The 20,865-nt window shown below is 36.2% G+C and overlaps 1 protein-coding gene across 9 annotated transcripts; it reads right to left on the bottom strand.

Annotated features, from left to right (window-relative positions):
* Window positions 1-357: 357 nt before the first annotated feature.
* LOC145556082 (putative cyclin-B3-1) lies at window positions 358-17,571 on the bottom strand. Of its 9 annotated transcripts, none has more exons than XM_081617748.1 (23): window positions 17,157-17,564; window positions 17,010-17,055; window positions 16,876-16,933; window positions 16,686-16,767; window positions 15,408-15,468; window positions 15,264-15,318; window positions 15,102-15,189; window positions 14,554-14,611; window positions 13,628-13,685; window positions 13,467-13,551; window positions 13,307-13,339; window positions 13,146-13,200; window positions 12,170-12,218; window positions 11,987-12,080; window positions 11,061-11,118; window positions 3,060-3,347; window positions 2,854-2,976; window positions 1,958-2,047; window positions 1,711-1,872; window positions 1,573-1,632; window positions 1,174-1,272; window positions 896-1,074; window positions 358-811 (listed from the first exon to the last, which is right to left on the bottom strand). In XM_081617748.1, exons 2-23 carry the CDS (start codon window positions 17,022-17,024, stop codon window positions 676-678), a joined length of 1,986 nt encoding a protein of 661 aa, XP_081473874.1. In that variant the 5' UTR covers window positions 17,025-17,055; window positions 17,157-17,564; the 3' UTR covers window positions 358-675. The 9 variants fall into 9 exon arrangements, with proteins under 9 accessions (XP_081473874.1, XP_081473876.1, XP_081473877.1 ...); XM_081617750.1 differs by having other exon boundaries at window positions 11,987-12,074; XM_081617751.1 differs by having other exon boundaries at window positions 13,467-13,542.
* Between the last annotated feature and the right edge of the window lie 3,294 nt (window positions 17,572-20,865).

Here is a 20,865-nt window from a genome sequence, read left to right as displayed (position 1 = left end):
TAGAGTTGAAAAAGAGAGAGTTACGGTATAAGGGATAAAGGGAAAAATAAACATATGTTTATTTTTGAAGTACTATATGTTCATAATATGGGTGTAGTAGTGCAGAGAAAAAGAGAGTTAAGGTATAAGGGATAAAGGGGAAAATAAACATCTGTTCATTTTTGAAGTACTATATGTTCATAATATGGGTGTAGTAGTGCAGCTAGCTTAGTTACACAAATGTGTAGCTAGGGATTTGCGCGTGGCAGAAGTGGTACAACAATGATACCAAACAGCAGTAGCAACTTGGGCTGAGCTTCAAAAGCCCAAGTGTATATGTGTAATACAGAGCAATCTCATATTCATACATAGTACAAACTAAGTTTAATTAGATTCTGCAGCAATCAAAAACTGGTCATATAGATGAGTTGATAGGTTGCATCCCTACTTCACTAATTAGAGTTTAAGTTGTACAGTCAGATAGCCTACTTCACAATGCCTCAATGTTTAATGTGTTGTGTATGTACATGTGTGCACGATATTATACACAAATTCAGACAAGGAATCTCCGAATCAGAAACTTAGATACAGCACAAACCCCAACCAAAAAAAAAAAAAAAAAAAAAAGGGGAGGGGGGGGGGAGATTAACAACAAGCTACACTGCCCACTAAAATCCACAGCAGGTATAGAAGGCTTCAAAGAGGAAGAGTGTCCAAAGGTTTGATAGCTGCAACACCACCAAACTCTGGCTGTATATACTTGTCATAAGTCACCTTCAAAAGACCTGCACTTGCAGCTTTGTGGATTCGGAGAATCATCTCCGCACAATCCCTGCAGAAAATCAATCAGTAAACTGCAGAAGTCATGGGGGAAATCATAAAGGTTTGACAGCAAAGCTGAATGGTGATAACTTGCCTGATTTGATGTTCCTCATGATGAGTATGCTTTCCAAGCAATGAAGTCCATCCTGGAATCTCATATAGGGTACAACGGGCAACATATACAGCTGCAGCACATAACAATGACGGTCTGAACCTCAAGGTTTCATATTCAACCAAGCATAACTCGATCAGGTAAAATGAGAGATGTTCATGCTGGAAGCCCAGGTAAAAAGTTGCTAGTTAGAAGCTAAAGATATTCTGGAAAAAGGTAAATGCAAGATTAAGTTATAAATAAATAAATAATCAACACACCCTTTTGTCTGACTGAGAAGCCTTGAGAAACCTTAGCATGAAGACATAAGCTGTTGGAAAATTCAGCCGAAATTTTAGCTTCTTGAGAATGCTCTTTTCCTGTGAATACGTTAAGCATCAAAGCCACTTGTTCACAAATATAAATATAGAAAGAAAACACAAATCAAAACTATAGTTCCCAATGGTATTAAAAATTACAGCCATAATATTCAAAATTGATCTAATGTTCCTAGTATGAATCGCAACTGGAGAAGAGAGTTTCCCAGAATCCCCTGCATAAAATATCTAATTGAACAATGGGCATTGATAGCTGTATGAATTTTCAATTGACATGTTATATTTGCCATATACTATTACAAGTAGCAAAAGTTTACCACTTCACCAAATCCAAAATCATACCATTTCAAGCATTTGCTTTCGGGTATATGACTCTGCTGAGATGCTAATCAAGTCTTTGACCTAACCCAAATAAACAATATAAGAAATTATTTAACATTAAAAGCACAAAGAAAAATATTTATTTGTAACACTACCCACCTTTGGATGCCAAAAATCCTCGTACTTTGATGCAAGTAAAAGGGATGCAAGACCAATCAACTGAAATTCATTTTTCTTTATTGTAACTACTGAGAGATATCTGTCCAGCAGAGCTACTGTGAGGTAAAGTGTTTCTGGCATCAGATCAAATTTGAAGTGTACCTGTTAAAGAACAAACATGTGAATAGAATAAGGTAAAGCTTAAGAGAATTGCATAAAATGGTTTCTCCGACCATTAGCCACCTACCTCTATAAGCCAATTAATTAATAAGCCCCGCATTTGTGGAGTAACATCTGTTTGAATCATCATATAATTTTCTGGTAGTGTACTCAGTGCCTGGAAAAAAATGACTAATTTCTTGTAAATAAAATGATTACTTCAAAACAAATCAATTGGAATGAATATAAATTATAACCCCTTATCAAGACCTGCCTAAAGCTAAGAAGAGCAATGATCTTTTGTAACTATCAGAGAATTCTGCCAATAAGCAATTCATGCCATCAGTTTCATGTCCGAGACAATTTCCAGTAGTAAAATATTTTTTAGGCAAAAAGTGATGGGCATCCCTTGCATACGGATAATGGAAATCAATTATCTTGTCTAAAAACATTCTTAAAGAGAAATGGCCACTGCCCAAGTCATGAAACATATAGCATGCTCAGAAGGCACTCTAGTCCAAAGCTTTCCTATGTGTTCCAAGGACCTACATCATTGTTCTTAAAAAGCCCAGGGTGATAACAATCAAAATTTCACAGTTCCAGATTAAAATAAATACATATGTTCATTAAAATCTTTACAAGATATAATTACAAATTACACCTGCTAATTGTCAGAAATTATTCCACAGGAAAATGCAGAAGAGTTCCGCAAGTTTTACATAAGCAGATTATCTTAACAGCTATGTAGCCAAAATAAAAATCTATGCTTCAAAGTACTCAGACGAAGACACTTTCAATATCAGGTTTTATAGCTGTAGCAAGTCAAGCTAGTCTATAGTCTTAGTAAGGTAGCAATTTATACAAGTTAATTAAAAATTCTGCCTAGCTGCATTGCATATTCTAGAGACTGAAATATAAATAGATACCTAAACATATCAAATATACAAAAATGGATAAGAAATTGATGAAGAGGATGACAATCACCTCCATTATCCAATAATACTCATAGATGTCATCAACATACTCTGCAACTTCAAGAGGATTACCCTCATCATCAATATTCGGCAACAGTTCATGTTCCCTGACTTCACTGCTCGATTTTAGAAGCTGCACAACTCATCCATTTTTTTGTTAAATTAGATTCTGCTAAATGCTAGTTGAGGAAATAAATAATAAATATTGGATTTGACCTTTGATCTTGATATAAGCGAATATGTGTATGATTTTCTGCGCCCCATGTTTTTGCTGACAGTAGTCTCTGATGACTGTGATTGCAAGTTGTCACTGTTTTCTGCTGGAATTCCTCTTCCAGCAACTTCTTCAAGAGAACCTGTACTCTTCAAAGTTTTGGCAACAGAATTGTCAACCTTCACTTTTCTGGCAGGTGTTGTACCAAATGATTTATCCAAATTACAGATGCTCTTGGATTTAGATCTCTTTTGGTCATTGGAAATCTGTAATCGGTTTCTTGCAATTGGCTGAATTACAAGATAAATGCATCAATCAGATTGCTAGGACAGAAAGAAAAATATTATAGTCTGAAGAATCAAACACAACGAACAAAGCCTCAATCAAATGCACAAATCTCAAACCCACAAATCTAAGATTATTCCTCCTTTTTAATTGTTAAACCATGTGTGTTGGGAGGAGAAGGGGGAAGGGGGGACCACAGAACCTGTTTGATTTATCCAAAAAGCCCAAGTAGGTAAGAGAGGAATTGTCAGCCAGGGGCTCAGTGCATATTGGGTAGTTGATATGTGAAAGGTTTACTAAAATAGGTATAGTGCAATTATATGCTACTTCCAGAAAAGGGCAGATGGTGAAAAGAAAAGAAAAATATTAAGGCCCTGTCAACCCCTTGTCCGCATCAAAACACAGATGCTACAATGAAAACGAATGGTTTTATTCAGTTTGGAGTAATGTTCAACAGCCTCAATACTTTAAAGTTTAATATTTGCTATGTTAAGACAGAATAAGTAATACTTCCGACGTTCCCTAAATATTGCAACATGGGGATGGGACACGAATTTTAAGAAGATGAGAGAGAGAGAGGGGAACAAAGATAAGGACTCGTGTTATGAGGAGAGAAAAAGAAAACATGTGCAAATAGGGAATTATTGCAGTATTTGAGAAACTTCCTAAAATGGTAATTGTTGCAATACTTGTGGATGGAGGAAGTATAATGCTGTCTTTGAGTTCAACATAGAAACTGGATTTCCAGTAATAATTGATTTGGGGCACTAAGCCAAGAAAACGTGCCCCACCCACAGTTAAATGAACTAAGACTAGGAATTCAAATCTTTTACATAAAAAATCTGACCCGAAACAGAAACTGACAAATTGATTCACACGGAATGGTTATTGGTTACAAGTTTTCTTTTTTTTTTTTTTTTTTTTTATAGACAAGCTTTTGCCATTTCACTCAAGTGACATAAATATTCAGCAGATATACGCAAGAGTTGTAATCCAATCAATCAATCAAAGCCTTAATCCCATAAGTGGGGTCGGCTAACATGAACCATATTTGATTATTTCGAGTAGTCATCGACATAAATCTTCCTCCTTTATCCCTTACGATCCAATGCTTCATCCTCATGCAAATCCATATACTTCATATCCTTCCTAACTCCTTCCACTCTTCGAACCGGTGCACCCTTGGGTCTCCGTCTTACATGCCCAAACAAGAGCACGTGACTGACTTGAATACACACATAACAACTAATCATACTAACAGGAAAGTATCAATAACCAAAGGGAAAGAATCACCTTCCAAGCAACTCTGATAAATTAATTTCCTTATGTACCACCACAGGAGTACAAGGCATGGATTTCCTTACCTTATTTGATTCAAGCACCGGTGATGGGATCAATCACTAATCAAGGTCCAAAGATACCTAAGGTCCTCAACCAAATAAATCTACTAAATTAGTAAATTACTTCTATACATCTCAGTGTTTGAAAAGGCGCGCGCCTAGGCGTTGAGGGGCAAGGCGATAGGGGGTAAGAGCTTTTTTGGGTCTGGGCGAGGCGTTTTCAATTAGGCGCACCAAAAGCGCACGAGGAGCACCTGAGGCGCACAAAAGGCGCTTTTGAAGCAATTTTCTGCCAATTATTTTAATTGTTTATACAGTGCGCCTCACTTCAAAAAGGCACACTGAGGCGCACCAGGCGCTGCAAAACCCTTATCGCCTTAGTGCGCCTTGAGCTTTTTTATACATTGATACATCTCTTCACAACTTTTTTTCACTTAAGTTAAGATAGAGTACTAAGTATTAAAAAGCTGCATCAACTAAAGTTACAAATCCACAATTTGCACTCAAGTTAAGGATTTATAAATAGCTGAGAACAGTCGCTAAGAGAACATTAAAGGAAGGCTTTCTTGACCATTTCTTGGTGTAATTGGCTGAAAGTACACATATTTAGGACACTTCCCTAAAGGAACTTAGTATCAATTACCTCTAGTAAAATTTTTCTATAAGTGAAACCTTGCAATATGAATTTTAAACATTAATTTTAAAAGAAAAACTTCCTCTGTTTTTTTTTTTTTTTTACTTGCAACCTAATGAATTGGAACATAAACCAAGGAAAAGTAGATATGTAGTCAAAATGACTAATTTGCCCATAAGTCTACCTCTCTCTCCTTTTTACTAGCTCCATCAAAACAACAATCAAGCAATTTCTGATTTTCTCCACCGGCCCAAACAACCTTTCTTCACCCACTTTCTCCCCACCGTTAGAGTTAACTTTAGGGTGTTGGTGTAGTTTCTGGGTGGGTTAGATGCCTTTTAGCATGGAAGAAATGGTTTTTGGTGTGTGAACTGATTTTGACGTGTGGGGGTGGTTGTTGAGGGTGGTTTGGCCGAGTGGTTTTCAAGAGTGATTAAGGTTGTTTAGGAGTGGCTTGGGTGATTTTGGCATGGGTGGAGTGTTTATAAGGTTGTTAGGGCCGTTTTGCATTGCATTAGGGGTATTTCGAGTGGGTGAGGTTGTTTTCAAGATGGTAAGATGGTTTTTTGGGGTGGGTAGGATAAACTTCAGGGTTGATTGTGGTTATTCGGGTGGGTCGTGGGAGGCAAGAGGGGAAGGGCTGAGGAGAGACCGGTGGTAGGGAGGGTGTCCAAGCAAGAGCAATGTTGATAATGTACCACATCAAACTTACTTAATATGGCTTGGTTGCAAGTAATTAGAGTTATTAGACATTACCCTTAAAAGAAACGTGTTGCAAATAAAAAAAAAAAAAAAAAAAAAGAGGAAGTACCTTATCTAGGGCGTAGGCCGTGGACACTATACCCCTCGCGACCTTATTACAACAAAAATAATCTAACATACTACTCATAGACTGGATTTCTTGGGCAAGTCTTCGAACTTCCCATGGCGCAGCTGAAGGAGTCTGGACACCGCCACTGTGCTCTCCGTGCATATCTCAATTCACCAACTTATTTAACGTCCCTTCATGATGCCTTGCTTTATAGCGTTGAGCTCATGTAGTGGCGATATTGCTATGATGTTTTTCCCACCCCTCGCCATTTCAACTTGGCCTTTCTTGATTACCCAGGCATAGCCTCCTGCTACACGCCCCTTTTTAATACTTCTTCTACACGCCCCTTTTTAATACTTCTTCTACACACCATCAGTGAAGATAGTCAGTACGGAATCCTTTACAGATCTTCCTACATGCCAGAAAATATCTTGCTTGTTGGGCTCCTTCCCTTACTCTCCATCCCAACCTTACTGCCTTTCAATCTTGCCACTGACTCCTGCAGAAGTGCCATGATACGCTTCGAATTCAGGGTATTCCTTCCAAAAGTCACCTCATTTCTATGTAGCCAAATCGCCCATATCATAGCTGTAAAGTACTTGACTTGCTCTAATGTTGCTGCCTTGAACAAGTACTAAAGAATATTTCGTGTCCAAACATCTAATGGTGGGTCATACCCACCTGTTTGTATTCCCAATGGGCTACAAGCCCAAACTCTTTTTATGATTGAACAGTTCCTAAATAGATGTTCAACTGATTTTGACGAGCTATTACACACCACACACAATTCGCTGACTTCAATTCTTCTCTTTCGCAGATTACTCTTAGCACTCGTGTGAAGAATCTTCCAACAGCATTTTCCAGCGCTCCGGGATGTCAAGTTTGCACATCTTCTTCCATACACTGCAGCTCTCCCCCTTGTGGATTGGGCTATTACTAGAGTAATTTCCTGCAATGTCATCCTTCCAAACATCCTCATCCTTCCCCTTATTCGAGCTAGTTGCGGTACTAAGAATATCCCTTGCCGTATCAAAGTCGAACATACGCCATATCAAACCACAATTCCACTCCTTTGCTTCAATTATTAGGTGGCACAACTTCTTGTATCTCAGAGAGTCTTCGCCAGCATAGACTCCTTAAACGTAATCCTACCTATTTTCAGCGAGGTATCATCTAGGATGCTCTTGTCCCTGCCATTGGAAATACATTTCCCAAACGTAGCTTTAGTCATGCTTCTAAAAGCCATGAATCCTTTCTCAGGGTTTTGTTCATTTTGCAAACTCAATTGGTGAGCATTGGTATTTCCCTTTTAGTACTTTACTCACTAATGAGTTTTCCACTTTATGTATTCTCCATGCTTGTTTATAGAGCAAGGCTGTATTTAACAAGAAACATGTTTCTCAGTGCTAAGCCTCCTTAATCTTTCCTTAGCTCCAACACCTCCTTCTTTCTCCAATAGATCGGCCTCTTCTCCATAAAGGGTCCCCAAAAGAAATGTAGGCAAGTCGATGTCAGTTTGGACATAATCTTCTTTAGGAGCATGTAGATAGATAGGATGTGAGAAAGTATGGCAATTAGGATGGAGTTTGTGAGGACAAGTTTGCCGGCTTGGGAGAGGTTTTGGAATTTACACAATAAAGAGGTTTTGGAATTTACACGATATAATCTTCTGTTGTGTACATTCCACTAGGAAGTTGAGAGTTCCACATGATCTACCATCGACATCCAAAGGGCAGCCCAAGTAGGTGCCTAATTTTTCTCTTGCTTCACTTGCAGTGGTTTCTTCATGATTCTTTGAAACCTACTTGGAGTGTTAGGACTGAAGATCATATACGACTTTTCCTTGCTCACTATTTCCCCACTGATAACGCAAAACTCGTCTAGGCACTTGTTGATGGCAGCACATGAGTTTATGGAGGGCTTGAAGAAGAACAAAGCATCATCCGCAAAGAACAGGTGGGTAATCGGTGGAGCATTTTTGTGGACCTTTATGCGTGTTAGTGTGCCCTCCCTTTGTAGGAAGCTCACCTTTCTTGACAACACCTCCATGCATAGGATGAAAATATGTGTTTGGATAGATCTATTTTTGGAGAGTGATCCAAAAAGGAGACAGCAAAGAAAAAGGAATCTAGTGAATTGGGAAAGCTGGTTGGGTTTTTAAGCACTGATTTATGTGGTTGTTGGGGTTTTGAAATTAATGCATCAAAATGGGATAAGTTTTGGGCCTTAGGAAAGGTTTAATCATCCTACCAAGCTCATCCCATGACTTAAAAAAGAAGTCCGAATCATCGGAATAAATGAAATTAGGAGCCGAGAAACGCTTACCTCCAGAAATTGGATCACTTTGCTTGAAAAAACTAGTAGAGCCCACCGGCCCATTAACGTCCCAAATAACACAAGCTGCATCATCCATCTCCAAGAGATCTACGTCCCCTAATTTTGGAAGGAGGAGCTTACCAAGGCTGGAGGGGACCGAGGGGGTTGAAAGCAACAACTCAATATCGCTGGTTGGGGAGAAAAATCGAACAGCTTAGCAAGAGAGTTGGAAAGCTCCATGAGTCATGAAAAGGAGTTAAAAAGCTTTTGAGTTTTTTTGGAAAAAACCGAAGGAGTGGGAGTGATGAGTGAGATTGGTTTGTTTAAATAAAGAAAGCCATGGGGTGTGGGAATGTCAACTCGAGTGGGTGGGCTAGCATTAATTCCATTTGAGGGAAGTTTAAAGAGTATCATTATACCTCAAGAACTTCTGTTCTTACTTGAAACAGAAATAAACCTGTCAGTCGTACCATTTGAAAAGGCGGTCGGATAGAAGAGTCCTGAAATACCAAAAAGCCCTTATCAACCCGGACCTCATGGGTATTAGTAAGGGCAATTTTGGGAAAACTGCTACGAGAACCCGGTTCATAATCTTCTACAAGATTTTCTCCCTCCCGTTTTTCTGTCTTAATTGTTGCATTTAGTCTTAGTCTTTTCCGACTGTCTCCCGTCTTCGAAGCAGAATAAATCCGGGCTCGGCTTCCGCTTTTCTGGCGGATCATTGGAGAAATAGTGAAATTTCACTGTGCTTTAAGGCTAACTTGCGATGGTGCTGGGGTATGCGGGCTCTGTTGCGGTTCTCTTTCTTTTCCGGATTGGCTTTCCTTCTCAGAGTTGTCTACATTGTCACCCTCCTCACCTCCATTTTCCCTAGCAGCACCCGCATTACCTTCGTGAGGATCTGAGCTATCTTCACTCGATTCCTCTACATTTTCCATGGCATCATCTTCATCGTCATCATCATCTTCTTGTCAACCTCTTTCGCCGCCGCTATTACTATCAGAGCTTGACGATGATTCAAGATCCCACCCATTTCGGATTTGCTTGACCCATCACAGTATCTTCCTAGAGTTAAATCAATCAATCTGGTTCTGTGCCTTTCTACGCTCTTTAGCCTAATAAGCTTTCATGTAAACAAAGGCTTGTACAACGAACTAATTTTCAAGCAACCATCCCCGTTGCACACTCGCATCATCGCAACTTCGATCTCCTTACTTTTGTGGCAGGGGAGGATTTACAATGGTTTCCTTTATGACCAATCCTGCCACAAATGCTAAAGAAGACAAACATTCCTTCATAACGAAAACTAACCCATTCGAAATTACCCATGGCATATTTAAAGTAGAAGCCAGGGATGAGTGGTTTGCTAATGTCCACCCCATACTCTAGCTCGAATGACACTACGGACAGGATTTTTTAAGGAGTCCTCATCATAGAAAAGTACCTTTTCTAGCCTTGCAAAAGCCCTGCTTGCCACCTTAATGTTGTTGTAACACAGAGAAAAGCCTACAACTCTTACCCAGATGTACGTGGAATCAAAAGGCATTGATCGCATCGCATGTCCTATTAAGCACATTTTTAGGACTAGGAGTGCTCCTTTAGTTCGTCACCCCGTTCCTCGCCAGCGCTTTGCAATCATCCGAATTAGTGAACTTAAACAGGAACACATCTTTAACCTTTTCAATAGTGACTAGGCCTTTAGTTCTCCAATTCGAGAAAACCCATGCCCAAATTTCCTCCCTTGAGAAGTCCTTGTTTCTCTAGTCTTTAAACTTCCCCACGACCATTTTACCTGCATCTGCATGAGCTTTTAGTTTTTTATCTGCTGTTGGCCCATTTGGCGGATATTAGAGAACGAAAACGGGTTTCTGTTTGGTGAAAATCTTCAATAAAGGGAAAGAAAAGAGAGTAGAATAAGAAAGGAAGAGTTTGAAAGAGAGAGTAGAGAAGTGATGAGAAAGAAAGGAGAAGACAGGGACATAGGAAAAAGGGGGTTTAGAGAGAGATGCTCTAGAAATCTAGAGAGAGAAAAGGTATACTTGTGTTGTGTGTTCATTTTCTTAGTGATCACAACATTAAAACTGATAAATGACCTGATCAATTGTTAGTTGGTCATCACTTTGTTGCTAAAGGGCAGTATGGTGATTGTTATATTTATACGAAAAATCTAAAAATAATTAAATATATATAGTACTTTATTTTAAAATCTTAGCAGAATTACCATATAAATGGTATTTAGGTGTAAAAAATATCAATTCATCTGTTTGAACATGATCCTTTATGTCACCTTAGTAATGGTAGTTATAATAAGGAATGTTATTTAATAGGATATCCAAAAACAGAAAGTTGGCAACTCTTTAGTTCAAACAAACATAAAATTATCTATATTAACACCCCCAAATTCCAAAAAAAAAATATAAGCAAAAAATAGTGCTTTATCATGAAACATTTTGAGCAAAACGATGATATTGTGGTGTGTTAGTGTTCAACTAGACTTGGTGCTCTAAATGCTGCAATATCAAGTAATTATGTAAGGTTTACTACAAATTGGCTAAAATTCTTTCAAGTGCACTTTTGGAGAGAGAGAGATTCATTGAATACAGTAATCATTAAGTACCTTGACTGGTATTTTTACCCCTCCAAAAGCATCCTTGTTAGTTTGAATTCTCAGTGACCTACACCAGACAGGATAACATGCAGTTAATTAAGATACCCCTTATTTAATCTATTACCAATAACCAGCTTACATTTCAAAAAATCAAACATAAAAGGAACATCACTCTGGACAATACAGAATTTAAAAGCATGTAAGCAGAAAATTCTTGAAGGTGTTACTTTCATTCATAAGAGTAAAATGAAGAAATGTGGGGAGGGGGGCGACTAATCAAGCATGCACATATAAACAAACACACAACTCATTAACATCAAAAGCTCCAGCCTCCAGGTGTGTAGTAAAAGTAAGTTATACTTATTTCAGCCTATCATGTAAGAGTAGAAAAGGTTATTCATAATCTACAAAGATGAACTTTCAATTAGAGAGCTTCCTAGACTGACATCTTCACCAAAAAGCTATTTAATGGAACTGGTATGCTATCTTGTCCTAATGAATTATCACACTAAACTGAGAAAAATCTAACATTGCACTCTAATGATTAAACAGCATAAACAACAGCATATTCATCATAGTTCCTAAACCACTGAGAAGCTGAGATTAAAGCAAACAACAACATAGAGTCGTAACTAAAGAATCTAATTAAGCTAATTTTCAATAATCATGCCAAGAGGCAAGAGCATCCAAGAAAAACATCTATCATTGCTAACTTCTTGACCTCTACCTGATATCACACCTAGTCTGACCACTAAACAAGAAGAAAAAATGACAGGTGAAATTTGGGTTTGACAGAACAAAAGAGGCAGCAAAAGTTTCCTTCAAACTTCAGACATAAACCAATGCAGAAAATAACATGGAAAGGCGCTATAGGTGCCAAAAAAATTTTAAATAATAACATCCATAGGTAAAAGGTTTCCTGCAGTAATACTCACTTTGTTGGGAAGTTGTCATTCACTTTTTCCTTTGAAACTTTGCCACTTAGATTGCTCATTTGGGGAGCTAATTTTCCACCAACCTTAGCTTTTACTTAGGCATTAAAGAGAGTAAGTTAGAATCTTTCCATACATTATACCTATATGTTCAACCAACGGAAATTTACAAAGTACTATACTCACTTGGGAAACCAATTTTTTTTGTAGACTTCTCCTCACTCGTTTTGTCTACCTGTCATACAAGTATATACCAGTAATATTATATCACGTAATTTATATATAATGTTAAAACTTAAAGGAAAGCCATGACATCTCTATATGTATCGCTATTACTTGACATGACGTTGTGACATGTCATGCGCACACATTACCTAATATTGCGTCATCACCAAAAAAAAAAAAAAAAAAAAAAAAAAAAAAAAAAAAAAAAAAAAAATTGGTTTCAGCACTCAAAGTCATGACCTCACGTTCATTTATTTAAAATCTTAACTACCATTGATAGAATTTATGACTCTGAAAAGTCTGAATCACTCAATAAAGAGAAAGGACTATTTATAAATATTACAACTTTAATACCTAAATAACTTCTTTATTTACTTAAATAATACATTATTTTTCTTATAGTTATTAAAATCATAAACAAAACTTAGGTAAATAGGTAACTGGAAAAGGAATAGGAAAAAATGTTGCAATCTTTAGATAACCAAATCTGTTATGCGTTTCCTAATTTACATAATTCTTTTTAAACAATGCCCATTTTTTAAAAACTTATGTTCAATTTCCAGGTTAAGATAAATTTTATAAGCTACATGTGGAATGCAAAAAGAGTCATTTTCTATACAAACAAGTAAACTACTTCAAAATGTAGTTTAATAATTGTTAGGTAACCAATTTGTATTTTAACATCACATAACTCGAAATTTAAAATTTTATTTTTCACCAAATACAAAAAATAATAATGTCAAACTACATACAACTATACAAGTATACAACAACTCAACCACCAAAAGCATCGCCCGGGGAACAACTTGTCTGCTCAAGAACTAAACCTTAGGCTTTACACATAAGCAAGGATGTGCTCCCTGAATAAGAAAATATAATGAGTAAACTAAAGCATACTCTGACTTTTATTCTCATGAGAAGCAACAGTAGAAGCTACCTTTATGTCACTGGAATCCAGCTGACTAGCCTTCTTCATCACTGGAAAAGACTTCCTTTAAATCATGACATGAGCAAAACAGATAATGAGAAAGGTTGCATCAATATAACAGAAGGAAACTTGCAGGGAGTCAAATCACAAGTTTCATGAAAGCAACAAACCTTGTAATTGTATTACTATTCTTAGAAATCTTCCTGATGACAAAAAGGGTAATAAAAAAATATGCATTATGCTACAGCTTATGAGAATAGAAACAATTAATTGTATAAACAAGTTCGTAGTTCGTCAAATAGAATATACAAGGCACAAAAGAGCCAAAACCTGGTTATGTTTTCCATAGTTTCATTCACTTTGACCCTGTGGAAATTTGAAGATGCCCTTTGAGCTTTGGTGGTAGCTGTAGCCACTAAAGCACAGGATAGCGGTTACTAAAAAAGAAGACATGGTGATAGTACCATATAAAACTACAAATTAATTCTTACCTTTTACAGCAGTGTTTGAGACGGAAACACCTCGAGTTAAGTTTCCCTTAAGATTTCCCTGTTCAAAGATAGAGTCAAAGTTGTAGAAAATTTTGAGAACCAGTTCTGTAAGATTATGAGGGATAAGGAAAAGGACGCAAGGGATAAGGAAAATGACTCACTTATAACTTAAAGTCATTTTTCCTTTTATGATATTCATAAACACGGCATAATTTTCTAACCCCAACCCCCACCCCCCCCCCCCAACAGACACACACCTCCCCCGAAATACCCAATATGCATGCTCCTACATAAAATCTCCTTTCTCAGAATTGGCTGCCAAAACGGCATTTGCAGAGACAGATTAATGCAGAAGGCAGAAGAGCTAAAATGGCCATAGCCCTTAAACTGTAAAACTGCCGGAGAATAGAAAGGTCTAAATTCTCGGACTGTAGCCTTATGTAGAGCTTTGAGCAGTATGAGCATACAATGATAAAACATATACTACGTAAATTGATCTTTTCGCATTGCATACCACGCTATTCCTTTTCTTTGGTAAAACCATAAAACAATACATGGTTTCTTTGGATTATTATGGACAAAAATAGAAAATTGGATCATTACATTGTCTATGCTTCATACATTGGGTAGTAGACTATAGTAGCTCTTTAGATTAAGGGTCAATTGGAAATAGTCACTCCATTATGCAATGGTAAGATTGCATAATGGAAAGATTCCATACATGTGTATCCCTTACCCAAGCTAAAATAGGAAACCGTGTTTCAGACATCGGAAAAATATTGAGTTGATACTTGAAAGTAATATATAATGTTCATAATAGTTCAATATAAAGCCAACAACGAGAATTTTTAGGAACTTTCAATATTAAATATGCCAACCTAAAGCAATAAGACCATTCAAAGTAAATTAACAAACAATTGGCATACCGCTTGAGATCGACTAGACGAAGAAGTATTAGTAAGAGTGCCAAAAGCCACTGAATTCCTGAAAAATTTATTACAGTTAGTGTATTCAACTATGTTTTCATTCCCATACACATTAGAATTCTTCTCTTTATAAATTCAAGATGACAAAATAGATTTGCAGATAGAATAACCCACTTTAGATATTTGAGAAAGGTTTGTCAACAAACATATAATTGCATTATAATTTTTGCTGAACCTTCAAACAACAATTGACAATGCAAAAGCAAAGTTGGCATAGCCAGGATACCTATACAACCAAATCAAAGGAATGTCCTTTTTGAACTTTTTTGTATACTTTAAGCCTGAGGCATTTTGATGTAGTCAGCAGAAAAAATATTTACTTGTCCATACCGAATTTTTTTTAATTTAAGTGAGGTACTAGCTTATTAACCACGGGAATAGAGAAAAACCCCCATATAAAGTACAACTGATCTCTTTTTGTCCATTTCATACGATTACAACATCCAACAGATTTTGTAAAAACAATGCTAGCCATGAGTCGCGCTCACCTCGAACCACTTAGTTTCTCAAATCTAGATGATTGCCTCCGTATATTGCTGACATCAGCCAATGCTTTTCTTCCAACCTTTGTCTTGTCTGCACTAAAAGCAAAGTGTGTCAAAGAACAGAAAACAGAAAAGTTAAGTCATACATGTAGCCAAAATCCATACCAAGAGCACCATGGCAGCTTCTAGTTAACTCAGCACCACTGACTTGGATCTTTGTCTTGAAAACAAAGTACCGAATGCATAAGCACAAATATTACCTAAGTAATTTCAGCAGCAAATACATAAACGAGCAAGGCTATTTAATACCTTAGTCCCAATGGTACTAGGCGGTACAGTCGCCTTCTTTTTTGACACAAGAGATGTTCTCCTGTCACACAAAAGACCATATAATTCATGATGAATCTATCCAAATCTACCACATTATCGAAGATTTTGTTCTTAATAAATCCACTAGCCCTAAACTAAACAAATCAATTGTCTTAGTGTTCTCAATCACACATACTACAACCACAACAACAACAACAACAAAGCTTTAAATGATTTGGGTTCGGCTAATATAAACGCAAGTACTAAATGCAGTACAAAATAACCTAAATGCAGAAATTAATTAATGATAAGAAAATAATAAAAGACTGAAATACCCTTTTCCAAAATGAAAAAATTGATTTGTCATTTCACCAGACTTTTATTTTTTACATTTTCCCTTTTGTGATTCATTTCATTCGCTATTTTTTTCCATTTCATTCACCATTTCAGTCGCCATTTTTTTTTTTTTGCTATTCATTTCATTTCATCATTTCCCTCAAAAATTTTCAATCTAAGCCGTAGAGACGAAGAAGTCGTTCACAGTCAGCTATGATTTCCAAGGGGTACTATTTTACCCCGACTATGATTTCCAAGGGGTACTAAAGACCCCCGGAAATCATAGCCGGGGGGTGCTGGAGATCCCCAGAAATCGTAGTCGGGGGGTGCTGGAGACCCCCGGAAATCGTAGCCGGGGGGTATTGTTGACCCCCGGAAATCATAGCCGGGGGGTACTGTTGAGCCCCGGCAACACAACCGGCACCGTGATACATGCCCATGAATAAAAAGTTCCGTTTAAGATGGAAATTTTATTTTGTTTGATTGTTCATCTATAACTTAGATTTTGCGAAGAAAAAAAATTTACAGCACATAATTTTCATATCTCAAAAAAATCGTCGTAATGCACTTTATTATTATCCATGAATTTGTATAGCATTGAATATTTAATAGGATAAAAGGTTGAATACGTTAGAATATGGTTGTAAATTAAACGGTAGGGATGATTATATAGTTAGGAGTGTTAAGGATTTAATTTTAATCCTTAAAAAAAAGTGTAAGGGGTTAAATTAAAACAAGGGCAAATATGGAATATAATTTTTTTTTTTAAATAATTTATTCTGCATTTAGGTAAAATTATGCCTGCATTTAGTACTCCCCAATATAAATTGTCATAAGAAATGGCACGGTTAAAGAAAAGGACATAACAAAATAATCATTTGAAACAGTTTGAAAAAGGTGAGTAAAGAGTTCACAAAAATGAAATTAAAAGACGGAACTTACGGAAGCTTAGCATCGGCATCGTCGCTACTACGGCCATTAACCTTCTGTCTATCCGAATAAACCTTAAATTTACTCATACCAACTGTCCCAAGAACAATACAACAAAATGCAAATCAATAAACTACTATACTTCACTAGTTCACTGAAATGTTAAAAACACAAAAATGAACAAACGACACAAATACATTACCATTCTTAGTAGTTCCCCAATTCTCTGTAGTCTTGATTTGCCTAGTAACAGTTTTTCCCTTCAAAAACACAATAAATATTAAAATTTTCAAAAAAAAAAATCAAATTAGTACAAAAATTAGGGTTTATGAAAACCTTGAGAAGCACCATTTTTGCTGCTTCTTCTGATTCTTCCTGCTCTCTTCAATCGAAATAAACAAAAATGTATAAGAAAAATTGCAGTAATTTGTAATTTTAGATTCAAAATGTAAGAAATTGAAATAAAAATTATGATTTGTATACCTTGATGAATAGAGCTAGATAATTTCTTTTCGTTAAAATTAAATTATCTTATCTTTCTGAATCTATGCTTTCGAGAATTGGCGGAGTTGAATTTTGAAAGAAGATGAATATTTAGAAGAATATAAATCAGATGCCCATAAATGAAAATGCCCGCCTTGCTTTAGTTTTTGAACCCCCACATGAAAAAATATACTAACATATTCACTTCACAAAATTTTAAGATAAAACAATTTAATGAATAATAATTAATTTACTTACATAGTCCATGTCTTAATCATGCATTTTTAACCTCTTAAAATAATGATACCTACTTTAAAGATAGTCAATTCCTACCTTGAATTATTTTTTTTTTCTCATTTCTACTTGAGTCACTGGCCACCTCATTTTAAAAATGATTAAACTCTGTCCACTATTCAATATATACAACGCTTTTTCTGTGTGACTGGCACCACTGACACACGCCAAAACACGAGTTGTTAGTATATAAGCAAATTAAACGGAACTATGTAGCAATTTTTACCAATTGGGTGTTGGTGTAGTGGTGATTGGGACTACACTTGGTAGGGAGAACCTGGATATTCACTTTTAATTTTATGTCTCTTTTTAAATTTATTAGATCTTGGCCATTCACCTTTACTTTTACATTTTATTCATCTTCACATTTTTTAAAAAGATACTAATCTCTCTATTTTTTTTTATTCTGTAGTATTAAATTATTCACTTTTTTTTTTGAAACCAAATTATTCATTTTTATTTTTATGTCTCTTTTTAAAATTATTAGATATTGGCCATTCACCTCTACTTTTACATTTTATTTATTTTCACAATTTTTAAAAAATGCTAATTTGATCTCTGTATTGTTTTAAATTCTGTAGTATTAAATTTTGGTTGTCATTCACTTTTATTTTTAAGTCTCATTTTAAATTTATTATATACTTGTAAAACTTTTGACATCATGATTAATAGTTACAGGGTGCATTAAAGTAATTCATGTTACATAAGGAGTAATTTTAATTGTCTAGTTAAGGTACAATTCCTGGATCCGTATTACCCTGGATCCGCATTAAGTAGATTATATACACAGTGGCGGATCCAGGAATTGTCACATAAGGAGTAATTTTAATTGTCTAGTTAAGGTGTAATTAGTACATCTTAAAATTCATGTCACAAAAACACGCGCAAATAAAAAAAAAATCGATTTTTTTTTTAATTGTCTAGTGCTACCCCTGGTTAAAATTCCTGGATCCGCCACTGATATCAATGTTGTGTAGACCAATTGACAATTGCTGCGTCGTGGTAAACCACTGACCTAAAAGACGATTCCGCGCTACCCCGGTGCAGTAGACATCAAGCGGTCGCCTTCCAGGATAAGCACGGCGCCGGAATTTATGTGCACTCACAAACCCGACTAGAACCAGAATACTTGCCCAAAAACCGAAGGGATAAATTTAAAGAGGGTAAAAGATAGTCGATTTTTGTGTGTCTTATGGAAGCAAGGAAACATGAATATATATATGTGTTTTAAGAGGTTGGAGCATAGCTTATAAAGCATAGGAATAAGGGTAAAACCATCAGCCATTAAAGGCATAAATGTCATACTTAATCAACATTAACTAGCCATTAAAAGAGCTAATAAATGGGTAATTCAAGGGAGCATAATTACCGGCTATTAAGAGCAATCTCAACAGCCACACACAATTAATTATGTGACTTTCCTTGTTTAACATCAAGAACTTCCAACAATCCCCCACAGGTTCGAAGATGTGAAAAGAAAGAAAGAAAATTGGTTTTGGGCAAAACAAAACAATTGCATAAGTGTCAATGTCTCGCGACTTGAATTAACACATAGTGGACATCAAGCTATGATCCCTCACCTACCAAGTGACCTTCGTCTTGAACTTAATAGGGAGTTAGGGACCCGTCACTTTGACCACACAATTGAACATGTGTAATATTCTGAAATTCCGCGAATAAAGGTGACACATTATACTGGCCATATGTCCAGCCTGGATGCTCATAGGTGCTCTAGAGTATAAGCCCACGAAATAATCATAGGAAGCGGCCACACTTCCACACCTAAGTAGGTGAACTCCATCAAGTTTGAGCTACAACACACCTCCAAAAATATGGATATGGGTTCATTAAGAGTCATATGCTCAACCTCCTTCTCATTTGTAGCTAAGCACAAACAAACATCTAGAGATGGACAAATAAAATAAAAATGTGCTTCCAAATTATTACATAATGTTCCCCTTTGAACTCATGGTGAGTAGGAGTTCACTATTTCACAATTCATACAACGGGCTTTAGCCCCATCTCTTCCGATGTTTTCAAAACTAGTTTTTTTTTTTTCATAGGCCTTTAGTTAACGGATCTGTAACATTTCTTTTAGACTTTATGTAGTCTAGTGATATCACCCCATTCGACAAAATTATCTTTGACATAAACTATTATAGGCATGTTTCAATCAAAAGTAACCACAACTTGCAAATCATAACAAATTCTCCTACAATGGGATATTTGCAAGCACATTTGCTCATAAGAGCTATATACTCTTGACCATCTTGCCTCATAATCGACCTGTCAATTTAAGAGAAATAAATTAGATTATTCCAAAACAAACATAGCAAAACAAGGCTGCTTTGCACAATTTCCAAAACATAGCTCCACCACTTAGTGGTGCAGACATAACCGCTTGAGTTTGAACTCTTCGTCAAACTCCAAGAACTCATGGAAACTTGCAATAGTGCAAACTCTAATCTTGTGTACTTTTCAAGTACATATGCAACCTCCTCAAAACAATCTAATGATCATTGCTGGAGTTAAGAGTATACCTGCTTAATCTACTTACATAATAAACAACTTTAGATTAAGCATAATTCTTAAGAAACATAACACTACCAAATGGACACAAATTGCTCCCATATAATCCATAAATTCAAAAAATTTATCTGATAGCAATGACTCATCCAACAATTTTAGCCTTATGGAGTTCATTCCAACAAAATCCTTAGGAAATAAATCAGCATTACAATCCCAAGAAAAAGATTGTCAAATCCTACACATAGTTAGACATAACCTAACTCACATTCAATGACTTCTTCCACGGAATCACTCACTCATGATATTCCACTTATTTAAAGTAGATACTCTAAAGACATAGTGATATCAAAACAAACTTGTAAGGCAAACACCATCAAAAACCGTCTTTAGCACAATTAATCACTTTCGGGCTTCACATTAAACACTAGAAAAATCTAACATTAATGTGCATATCTAATCACTTTAAACATAGTGCTAACACACATATATGCCAAACACAAATAATCCATATAAAGGATCAATCAGACTCAGAATAAAAATTACTCCAAGACTCGCCTACAAAGTCATGAACTAAATGCAATTACTAAGCAGAAACCGAGTCAGGACTTTGAGTCCAACACTAATTCTTTATTACTTTCCCCACATTGGACAACAAAGTCCGATTCAAAACCCTTACCAATGCACCCACATTCTCAATGAATGAAATATTTGGACATGAAAACTCCCTCCAAAATTCATATGGGATCTTTAACATAAATTTCTTATTAAGAAACCGCATAAGTTTATAAATACCTGAACCCCCACATGAAAACATAAGGTCCAAATCCCAAAAATAAAGCATAGTCAAATACATGATTGAGAAAAAACTCACAACTATGTCATAGGA

The sequence above is a fragment of the Chenopodium album genome, chromosome 8 (assembly GCF_948465745.1).
Source record: "Chenopodium album chromosome 8, dcCheAlbu1.1, whole genome shotgun sequence".
Taxonomy (NCBI): Eukaryota; Viridiplantae; Streptophyta; class Magnoliopsida; order Caryophyllales; family Amaranthaceae; genus Chenopodium; species Chenopodium album.
The sequence above is the reverse complement of the archived record's forward strand: the minus strand, read 5'-3'. Positions and strand labels throughout refer to the sequence as shown.

Coding starts and splice junctions, on each gene's coding strand:
- LOC145556082 (XM_081617748.1), bottom strand. Junction 13,552..13,627: donor CTCAAACACTGCTGTAAAAG/GTAAGAATTAAT, acceptor CCTGTGCTTTAG/TGGCTACAGCTACCACCAAA. Junction 1,633..1,710: donor AGGATTTTTGGCATCCAAAG/GTGGGTAGTGTT, acceptor TATTTGGGTTAG/GTCAAAGACTTGATTAGCAT.